The 11,530-nt window shown below is 33.0% G+C and overlaps 1 protein-coding gene and 1 long non-coding RNA gene across 2 annotated transcripts; one reads left to right on the top strand and one right to left on the bottom strand.

Annotated features, from left to right (window-relative positions):
* Positions 1–2,847, bottom strand: LOC105344768 (uncharacterized). Its single transcript, XR_002201444.3, has 4 exons — positions 2,595–2,847; positions 1,195–1,325; positions 684–802; positions 1–301 (listed from the first exon to the last, which is right to left on the bottom strand). It is a non-coding gene; the product is annotated as an uncharacterized lncRNA (long non-coding RNA).
* A 111-nt stretch (positions 2,848–2,958) lies between these two features.
* Positions 2,959–9,473, top strand: LOC105344766 (uncharacterized). Its single transcript, XM_011452639.4, has 9 exons — positions 2,959–3,063; positions 3,355–3,432; positions 3,737–3,814; positions 4,263–4,437; positions 4,671–4,740; positions 4,872–5,004; positions 5,602–5,684; positions 6,068–6,144; positions 6,506–9,473. The coding sequence occupies exons 2-9, from the start codon at positions 3,371–3,373 to the stop codon at positions 7,745–7,747; spliced, it is 1,920 nt and encodes a 639-aa protein (XP_011450941.3). The 5' UTR covers positions 2,959–3,063; positions 3,355–3,370; the 3' UTR covers positions 7,748–9,473.
* The last annotated feature ends 2,057 nt before the right edge of the window (positions 9,474–11,530 follow it).

Raw genomic sequence — 11,530 nt, 5'->3', positions numbered from 1 at the left:
TAGAAGTGTGTATGGAAATCATACATAATTATTTAAAATTTCTATGGAACAAGAACAAAAAATCAGGATTTAATATGGACAAAATATTTTTATTTATAAAAATTAACAAAATATCACATGCAAATCTGTATTCACAAACATCTTGGCAAACTAAGTCTCATGAGATGAAGAGAGAAATAGCTGTCTGTCATTAGTCATTACATGTTCACAGTCATGTCTTCCCAGCCTTCAATTTATCCTTTTCTTCCTCAGCTCTCTCTTCTAAAATCCTAAGCTGTTTCTGAACTTCTTCTTCAAAATTCTTTGAAAAGAATAAAGAAGGTTGTTGATAATGATTAATATTGTGGCAAAAGCAAGGTATAACACAACGGATTTAACAATTCACACTCTTTATAGAAGGTCTGTGAGGTTAAATGAATGCACCATTATGCTAATTAGTATTTATAAATAAAAATAAATAATTTACAGTAGAATATCTTGATGTCAACTCTGTTATTGATTGGTTTTTATATGTGATGTGGTGATTTTATTAACATTAGAACAGTGCCACTACATGATTCATTTTATTGGCTGATTTTGGTTGGAGATGAAATACACTCAATACAAAAAGCAATTGGCAGAAATGATGGGTAAAAAATCTCCTCCTCTGCTTGAATTGTAGTCTATTAACTGTCTATACTTACTGCAAGAGGTTTATAATACATATGGACACACTGGTTTCCCACTAGCATCCAAAAGCCCATTTGCAAATAAAATTTCAAAGTCTGTTTGGTGAAGTACTCCTTTAAAAAGCGTATCATATCTGTAAAATTAAAAGAGTACAGTCAGTGTACTGTATATATGTATTATCAAATATATAAACAACTCCAAAACCAATGTACTGTAAGTACTAGTGCCCCTTCAAGAATGATTCATATTATATTATTTAACATTTAAGTATTGATATTTAGTATTAACCCTATAACACACCACTTTGCTTAAAATTTCAGATTTCACAAAAACATACAAGTATGATACAAAATAAATTCAATTTTGGTGTGATAACACAATATAATTTCAAAATAAGCAATTCAGCATGATTATATAGTTTCTGCTTTTGTCTGGGCAGGTAGCAGTAGAGTCGGCCCAAAGCGACACTTTAACAACATTTTCATATGTACTCTTAATAATAAATATATAAACTGTAACACTAACTTTAAACTCCACTGAATCAAGTTCTTCTTTTGGTGTATTTTTCATCAATTTCTCTACAATTTCCTTATTTCTTTCTTGGAAGAAACGTCTCTCTGCTTCGATCAGTGATTGTTTCTCTAAGAATGACTTATCTGAAAATACAGGTAAAAGTTCCTCAATGACATAAAAACATACATGTATGGTACTTCAGAATGAAATTCAACGGAAAGAAAAAATATCCAATACAAGTGGACCGTGGTGAGGTGAGATCCTCTGCAATCAATTCTTTAACTTCTTGAATGATAAAATTATGAAATTAAGGTGACAGAAGGAGCATTTAATATGTTTGTTGCATTCAGAAATTTGTAGAAAATTTTCACAGACTAGCTGCCAATTGCAAAATTATGCAAAATATTTTAAATGGGATGGGTAAAATATTGACCAACAAGATGAGGATTCAAACCCTGGCCATCTGAATCATTTTGCAGATGTTCACAGTTCTACTAATTGAGCTACATGTATCTGGCTAATGCCAGTAATGGTGATTGAGCAGGTCTGAACATCACATCACATCCCATCCCTACCCCCCAAAGTTGATCTCCGCCCTCAAAGATCAACATCCCATGATCTTTTCCCCTGGCAAAGAGCTAACCTGTCAGTTCCAAAGTTTGGTCAAGGCACCAAATGGAATGGTAGAAATTGTGATGGACCAAACCAGGATTGAACCTAGTCAGGTGCTTTACCAACTGGCACCAGTGATTAAACATGTTTGACCGTCCCTTACTATAGTCTGTCAAAAGTTATTGCTTCTGTCACTTTTTGATGCTTTTCAATTAAAGTAAACATACCTGACAATGAAGTTCAATTGAAATGACAAATAGGTGTCCCAAAACATCATCTGTTTATGCCCAGAAAATTTCACATGAATGAAAACAAATACATTGTATCATAGCGACTCAAAGATTCAAAATGGGAAATGTTTACATTTGTTCTCCATTCAGTAATACTCTGGACCCCTTGCACAATATTTTAAAGTTATCATCCAGGGCATTGATATAATTTGCAATGCAAAATCTCCGTAGACTTTCTTTTTCTTGGTGGTGTATTGAAATCTGAAGTGTTACAGACTTACAGGGGGCGTTTCAGAACAGATAATCTGCATTTTTTTCATTCTAGTGAATCAAACGATGTAGCTTGGACTCCAAGGTGTTCATAATGATTGAGATACTGGGCAAAAAGGGGTGGAAAGAAAATTGGGGCAGAGTATATAGGATACAATTCAATGCAGAAACATGTTCCTGATAATATCTTAAAACAAAAGGTAAAAATTTGTGTCATTGTGTGTGCGTGTGAATAAAAGAAAAGATGATATGTACCCTACATCATTAATTGTTCCCTAACAGTGAAAATCTTATACTTACAAAAATTTGCACCGTTTGCTTGCAGCTTTACCATGCACAATTCGATACAACCTCCTGCAATAAATGCAACAATCGAATATCGATGGTTTCCCAACTTTCTGTTGAAATATTTAAACCTATTAATCACTTTGTTTATAAAAAGTGTGTCCGAGGCATATTTCCTCATGCTTTTTACAAAATTGTGTAACTGACATCAATAGGTAACATCACTTCAAGGGCGCTGCCATTTTGTTAATCTTTTTACTTGTAAGCAAATATTTGATTTGCTAAATGAGAAATAGGTCAACCAATCAAACTAGGTGTTTGAACAAGCTAACAAGAAAAGACAACTCGTATCGGACTCTTCTGAAATATTTTTAGATTACTCAACTTCCATCCCATTGGTCAATATTTCACCTTTGACCCTATTCCACCAATCAGAAGAGAGAACAGAGAAAGAACAAAGCTTCACCGAGTCGAGCACCTGCAGGTAATGTTTACACTCATTTTTTGTAAATATACTCATATTTGATACGTTTTAAATCAATTGTTTAGCAATAATAATGAAAATATGAACGAATCTTATGAAACTAAACAAAAATAAGACGAAAGGATATTGATTTTCATACATGTATATATTAGCATGCAAAAGGGGGGGGGGGGGGGGTGCTCAACACTGTTACATGATACTCTCTCTCTCCCTCTCTCTCTCTTTTAAATTTTGCGTCCGCTACAACCTCTTGTATTATATTTTATGCTATCAATATTTCGTATAATATAGTGAGTGCTACCCAGCAATGAACAATGCAGACCTTTTTATGATGGAAACACCAACATTTCCACCCAACACAGTCCAAATGTAAGTTAGGATACCTCATTTCTAGTGTCTTGTTAACTGTAACCAAATGCATGTAAAATGCTGAACCTCATTATGTTGTTCATATGGTTCATATAGCAAAATGTGTTTGTACATTGTACCCTGAATAGAAATTCATGCAAGACTGTTCTAAATCTGCTAATAATCTGATAACTGTACTATATACCTGTTTTCACACCTGATTACAAATAAGACAGACTCATTTCAATGACTTTACACAAGATGTCCAGATGTGTTGACATGTTTGTTGCCTCCATGTAAACACATGTGTTTGTGTTTTGTGCAGGCCTGGAGGCCCCATGATGTACCCCCCAGGGTTCACTATACCAGATGGCGGACTAATAAAGCAAGAGCCAGGAGAGAGGTGTGTAACGTAAACAATAGCACAGCATGTGCCAAAATTTATAAAATAAGTCAATTCAATGTCTGTTAATGTGGACATCAGCATTCTCGAATTTTCTTTTTTTTTGAGGATGTTTTCAGCGTAATGATAGAATTGAATCATGTATATTTCTACAGATTGCGATTAAAATATGAAATAAACTCTGAATCATTCAATGATTTTAAATGAACATAATATATCATTTATAACATGTTTAAGTGTTGTATAATAGCATTTTTTATTTAATAGTCACCTCTAAAATTAACACCATATATTTCACATTTTGCAATGTAACTGCAAAACTCTTAGTATATGTTTAACTGAAAGTCATTAAGGAAAGATAAATTCATTTTTTCACAAATCATTTGAAATTTGATATTTTTCATAATTTATCTTTTTTCAATGAAGTTGTTTTCTATAACCAAAACAGCATTCCACAGAAAAAGAAGAGAGGAAGAAAGAAAAAGGAAGAGGGTCAGGAGAAGATAACAGACCACATGCCCACGAAAAAGAAGAAACGAGATAGGTTCAACGGAATGAGTGAAGACGAGGTCATGAAAAGAGAGCTACCTGACCACTTGCATGAGAACCTTGACATACTTATTGTAAGAACTGGGACATGAATTCTTACTGCTTATCTATGAAATACACATTACACACTTATCTTATAGTTGTTGTATGAACTTTAATATATATTTTTAAAAAATCAGAAATCAATGAAATATAAAGTAATGAAGGATATTTAACTTAGTTATTACTGGTACTTCATTAAAATGAAATGCAGTGTTTTGAAGTCAGATGTTTTCGGAGGTTTTTAGTTATCTCTCTGCCTCTGTAGGTTGGTATAAACCCAGGGTTGTGTGCTGCCTATGTAGGACATCATTATGCTGGACCAGGGAACCATTTCTGTAAGTCTCCAAGCAGTTAATACACCAACATGCAAATTCTTCTCTTTATAATCAAGAAATTATAGGTATTTTTCTAAATGCACAAGTTCAGTATTGGTATATCAGTACATGTACTATATCTTGATTTTCAGGGAAATGCTTGTTCCTGTCTGGACTGATTCCAGAACAGCTTAATGCTTACGACGACTACAAACTTGTCAAATATGGCATCGGATTCACGAATATTGTCGCCAGGACAACCCGAGGGAGTGCTGATCTCACAAGGTATATCAGTAATCACAGTTTCTTTGGCAACACTGAAAGTTTGCAAAATCTTCAAAAAACATGACAACAATGAAAAAGTTGCTGCTCAGAGAAAAGAAGAAAAAAATAATTTTGTTGATATTTGAGTACAACTGTGAAAAATAATTATCCACAATTTTTTTAAATTTTGTAAACACAAGAGTTATGAGACCTGGAAATTACATGTAAAAAGATTTTACTCAAATGTTTGATTGTCATGGTATTTTTAAAGGAAAAAATACCATGATTGTCAAGAAAAATTCATCTCTTAATACAATTTTCATCTACATGTATTTATCAAAAGCTCTTCTGAACTGCTTAGTTATCTAAGGTATTACAGTATTACAAGCTGGGTTTAATATTTTTCTCTGAACAATTTTATTGTGCCCAAAAAATATTAATACAGTGTAATAGATAATTCACATCTTCTCATTGCTTAAGCTGGGCTCATTGCATAAGCATATATGAATACATATTAAAATGCTTGTAAACTCAGTTAAGTCTTTAATGTTGAATTCATCTAGTACTTAGTCTGTAATAATGCCAAATCATGAAATTAATTGATTTTAATTTTTATAGGAAAGAAATAAAGGAAGGAGCCACAATATTGTCAGAGAAAGTAAAGAAATACAGACCAAAAATAGCTGTGTTCAATGGCAAAGGTAAGTGTACCATTAAATTTATCAAAACCAAAGATGCCTGTTAACTATACATGAACTACAAAGTTGATAAGTGAGAACTGACCAACAATGAAATTGTTTCAATGCACAATTTAAAATAAAGTATTGTAGATTTTTTGAAAATACATGTACATTTTTATTACTGCGGATTCCATTTCACTGTATACAATGTACAAGTTTTTGTTAATTTTGCGAAATTCAAACAACAATGAAATGTGAAAAGATGCTTCAAATCTTGTAGATTAAAGACAGTAGACATAAATTCAAAACCACTATGATCTCAACCTATTGAAAACAAATTTAAAGTATTTAATTAACTTTTTGATCACTGGTATAAAACTGTTATCTCTTTGATTTTTATGCAGGAATATATGAAGTATTTGTGGGTCACAAGAACTTTGCCTTTGGAAAACAACCGGAGCCATTTGCAGACACAGAAACGGTAAATAGTTTTACAAAGCGGTACCTTCAATGATATGAATGAGAATTTGTCGCAAACTGTTATATAATGCTATACTGTAAACCAACTCTTATTGCGTTGATTTTCTTCCGCAATATGCCGGAGATAATCTGATTCTTTGCAACTGTCAAGATCAAGATGAGGATTATATTAAAAATAAAATACCAGGGACATTTGAGAACTGGTTCATAGCAAGAAGTATTCAGACTGCGGTACATTCACAAACCTCATGAAAATTTCTCACACATGAATAAAAGTTGGTTTACAGTTCAGCATTGTGGAATGTCTCGAGTATTGATGATATATTTTTGAATAATAAGAAATTGTCACTATTTTATTCTAGTTGGTGTATGTGATGCCGTCCTCATCCGCCCGATGCTCACAACTTCCACGAGCAATTGATAAAGTCCCATTCTACACAGCTTTAAAGAAATTACGGGACTACCTCCGTGGCGATCTTGAAAAGCTGGACGACTCAGAGGTTTGCTTTCCGGATGTTGAGCTTAAGGTTGTTAAGAAAGAACCCAAACCAGAGAAAGTTGAGGAGGAGACTAAGGCTAGTCCTCCACTGTTTGCGGAACAACATGGTGCCATGATGGCTCCACAGCAGATAGATCAGGGAAGCTACCCTCATCCAAACAGTCAAAGTAATTATCACCCAAACAACCCAAATTTTCTAAGCATTAAGCAGGAGCCTGCATTCTCCCCTCAGGACTATGGTGGACAAATGCCAGGTTGTGCTCAAAATAACTTTGCAGGTCCTCCCATTTCTTCTCCTCAAATGTTTAACGGTCAGTTCTCCCAACCCAACTACTCGCCTCAGCAAATGTCTCAGCCAGGAGTTATGCCTCAGGGTAAAGTACAGGGCCCAGGTTTCCAAGGTAACTACCAATCAGAAGCTTACAGACAACAGGGCTTTCAAGCCAATCAGGCATATAAACAAGCCATGGCAATGTCAGCTCAAATGAACTTTAATCAGGGAGTTCAGAACTTTCAAATGAATGGCCAGTATGCGATGTCAATGTCATCGTCATGGACAGGTACAGGGCAGGTTCAGGTCAAGCAGGAGCCACATGACTGGTCTTCCAACATTCCAGTGTACAATCCTCCAATAGCTCAGGGTAATGCTTCACAGACACAATCAAGTAATCCACTGCAAATGCTGGAGAATCTTAGTCAAGGACTCAATGCAAGCAGTCCCCCAATCTGTACAAGTAACTCTTATACATTATCTCAGTCACCGCTCCCATCTAACGGCAACTGTCTTCAAGGCCTACCCAACAGTTTCTATGGCAATCAAAGCTATCCTCAGGGAAATGGACTGTCTCAGACAACAAAGCATTGTGGGAATTCACAAATGAATCATGGGAACATTCCTGATGAAGTTCCTCTTCCCCCAAGCCAAAGTCCAATTCACATTCCTGATATCATACAGGACTTGCCGACATCACATGGGTCTGTGACACCTGTCAATCATGGCTGTAATCCCGCCCACTCACTTGGCAGCCCACCTTCTCAACTTCCCATAGTTAAATCAGAGCCAAAAGACTTTGCCACTGATACCACTTGTCCATATTCAAAGTAATTACTAGTACAAGTATTTGGAAGACTTTTCTAAAGTACTGAGATGAAGAATAGTCTAATGTACATAATGCATAGAAATCATCAGAAAAATTTGAACACACATACAAAAGTTTGGAACTGGGCATGAACGGTCACAAGCGCAAAACACATTTTACTGCTTTTTCTTTTTGGGCTTCCAGTTTTAGGCAGGATAAACAAATTGTAAGGTGATATAAATTCTGCCAATTTCAATAATACTGGATTATTTTGTGCGGTACAGTTCTTACAGATGAATGTACATCTAGAATTAGACTATGCTATAGTACAATAATAGTATTTTAGAATGAAAATAAGTTTAGTAGTAAAATGATTTAAAAATGGCTCTAAACATATAATTTCTTATATTCAAATTCATCTTTTAAGTAAATGTAGAGCACTAGATATTGAAGAAGCTTGAAAGTTTTACAAAGCAGGTCCATCAGCGCTTGTTTTGGTTCATTGTGTTTTCGGTAGATATCCAAGTTACTGAATCAGCAGTATTTTATTCACGTCACAGGTTCTGTATGCCAGATAGTTGACTCCTTTTTTAAGTCATTTGCTTCTGGTAATAAGGCATGGTGTTCGTACATTATAAAATTCCAGCCCTATCCCTTAGTTTTAAAAAATATCTTTTTGTATCAGAAAGAGAAAAGAAATATTGATCTGAGTGAAAAACACTGCCTGCTGTGTTGTTGAAAATCATCAAAGAATCGTAAGATTTGTATAACTTGACCATTGTGTTGTTACCCATGTCTTCATTGCTCTGTTGTCTTGCAGTGGTGAGATTTAAATTGATATGTTCATTAAGATGATATTTATGTATATGCTGCTTGCTGGATTATTTAATATTTAAAGATATATATACTTGTTGTGAATTTTAGTTCTTCATAAAAATTGATTATTTATTTATTGTATGCAACACAGTAATGATCTCTTTGGGGTTTTTTTTTACGACATATCTTTCAGTATATTGTTATGTATCGAACATTACAGCGAGACTAGTCATCTAATTATTGGTCAAACTTGATCATCATTCATCAATCAACTCAGTAATGATACCTTTTTTAAAATTAATCCTTTCTCACGTATTATAATTATGGAAATTAAACATTAGTGTGCATAGCCAGTCTATATAATATGGATTTTGAAATTTTTTGTTCTTTGCTCAGTTAATTTACTAAGGTTTAACTAATTTCAAATCTTTTGTCGATGTTGTATTTATATGTATTAATTGAATTTGATTTTCTCTTCTTAATTTTGACAAAATTTAATGCACATGTGATTCAAACAATATTTATGTGAAATATTTTAACAATATTTATAATATACATGTACAACTTAAACTGAGGATAACAACAAATAATCATGTGACAAAATATTAGAATTTGATTGGCCAAGAGTTTATTGACTATTTTTTTATCCCTCTTTTTTGACTGGTTCTTGCAGATTTTGTTTATACACAAGTGCAATCTGTTCATAATTTTATACCTCATTGTATATATTTTAATTTATTGCATTTATATGTTGTATACTTAATCATTATGTATACACTTATTTCAAAATTATTTTATATACACATGTATACACATTATAATTCAGAAATAGAAATGTTTGAAGAATATACCTTTTGTAGTGCTTAGTTATTAAGTCATAGATGACATGTATGCATTTGATATGGAAAGTCAGAATTAAAGAAAAAAGATGATGGATGAAAAATTGTGTTCATTTTAATTAGGTTTTAGGGAGTTCAACCAATACAATTAAGAAATGAACAGTAATTTAAAAAGTTCACCGGGATATGAAAATGGTTGGTCAAGTGATCAAATCCTGTGAAGCCCAAAGGGCTTCTTGGTAGATTTGATCACGTACCAACCAACTTCATATCCTGATGAACTTTTGAACATTGTTGTATATTACTAATATTTACGTTTGAAAAAGGCAAATCGTCCAGAACTGTTGAAATTACCAAGATTTTAAGTTTACAATAATCCAAGCGATAAGTGCTTGCTATGATCATTGTGACGTCATGAAAAAGGTCATACAGAATTGAACATTTTCACTATTCTTTAGGTTCATATAAGGAAACATATATATATAGGAATGTACCAATCTCAAGAATACCCATATTAATCAATGATATATTAGAAGAAAGAATTGTGATTGCTTATTAATGTTAAAAAGATGTGATCATCATCATAAACGCACTGAAGACTGGAGAAAATATTAAAGTTATTTTAAAGGTTATGTACATTTTCACAGTTTTTACCCAAGGAAGTTTAAGGTGCATATGGTGGGAGGATTTTAGCTTATGTCAGTGCAAGTTACTCTCTTTATGGTGGCTCACTACACCTTGAAATAGTTTCTCAAATCATTAAAAAATTACTTGATTATGATGAGTATCATGGTGGATAAGATTTAAGTCTATGATTCAAAAAGGCAAAAACAATTGCAATTTTGGATAAAAAATCTTATTTTCAAAATTTTGATTAAGTAAAAGTGAACAAAAACCCCAGGCAGATTCAAACTCATGATTTGCGGTTCAACAGCGTGCTACTTTAACCTAAATAATTACTTGGAAAAGATTGAAGTCTTTAAAAACAATGCAATTTTGAAATAATCCTTTTTTTTTAAATTTATAAAACTCTTAAAAAGCAATATGAGCTGTATTTTTTTAGAATTTTAATTTGTTGCAAAAAACTGCTAGTATGATAAGTCTGCATATAATTTTAACTTTTATGATAAATAAGGTTAGAAAAAATCATTAATTTTTTTCAGAGGAAAGATATCTCTTCTAAGGAACATAGAGCAAATCAATTTTTGTACACGACGACAATAATTCAATTTTGCTCCAATTAAGGCTTCTTAACAGCCTTTTCCAAAAAAAAAATTGGCGAATAGACATTTAAAAACTATGAATTTCTTTGTCAAAAAATCATGATCATGAAAATTGCAGCTCATATTGCTTGCATAAAGAACTAGGTACAGTTTCAATCATATTTTGCCCTGTTTTAGAGTGATTTTTAAAAATATCACAAGAAATTGAAATGCAACGTTTATTTACACAAGAAAACCCATAGATTAAGAATCTATATATATAGTTACCCGGTTAGACTTCCACAAGTTTAATTGTGACATCACAAACAGTGCATTTTCCCGTAATTTTTATAAAACTTTGCAGAAGACACCAATTCCTTAGTGGTTTCATGAATAGAAAAATATGTCCCCAGCTGTCGCCCACGATGAAACTCACATTAACACTTTATCATGTGATATCACATAAATTATATTAATTTCGTTGTGGGTGACGGCTGCGAACACATTTTCCTCTTCAAACAACTGTGAGAAAATGTGCCATTTTTCATCATTTTTTACCAAATCTTAGAAACATGCCAAAATGTTTAAGTCATAACTATTTGTTGAAACAAGATAAAAGTGTATAACTTGGTACTTTATATGCATACATGTTCAAGATGGTACATGTGTATTTTTATAAGATTTAAACAACTTTTGAATTTAAGGGCAAATATTGAAAGAAACTGTACCTTCTTCTTTACCATTAAAATACAAGCTAAAATAATTCTGCTAGCTACTGGTACGAATTGCAATTCAAGGAAGAATTACCTAGCAAACACATAGCACAATAAAAGTAACCGTACTAACCACTGAACAACAAACAGGAATTACCCGGCATTACAACAAAATACCTCATGGAAGTTTCGAAATTTATACTGGCATCCGACCAATTCTCCCCAGATTCCATTTCTCA

Source organism: Magallana gigas, chromosome 4 (genome assembly GCF_963853765.1).
Source record: "Magallana gigas chromosome 4, xbMagGiga1.1, whole genome shotgun sequence".
NCBI lineage: Eukaryota > Metazoa > Mollusca > Bivalvia > Ostreida > Ostreidae > Magallana > Magallana gigas.
The sequence above is the reverse complement of the archived record's forward strand: the minus strand, read 5'-3'. Positions and strand labels throughout refer to the sequence as shown.

Coding starts and splice junctions, on each gene's coding strand:
- LOC105344766 (XM_011452639.4), top strand. CDS start 3,371: ATGAACAATGCAGACCTTTTTATGATGGAAACACCAACATTTCCACCC. Junction 3,433..3,736: donor CCACCCAACACAGTCCAAAT/GTAAGTTAGGAT, acceptor TGTTTTGTGCAG/GCCTGGAGGCCCCATGATGT. Junction 5,005..5,601: donor GGGAGTGCTGATCTCACAAG/GTATATCAGTAA, acceptor TAATTTTTATAG/GAAAGAAATAAAGGAAGGAG.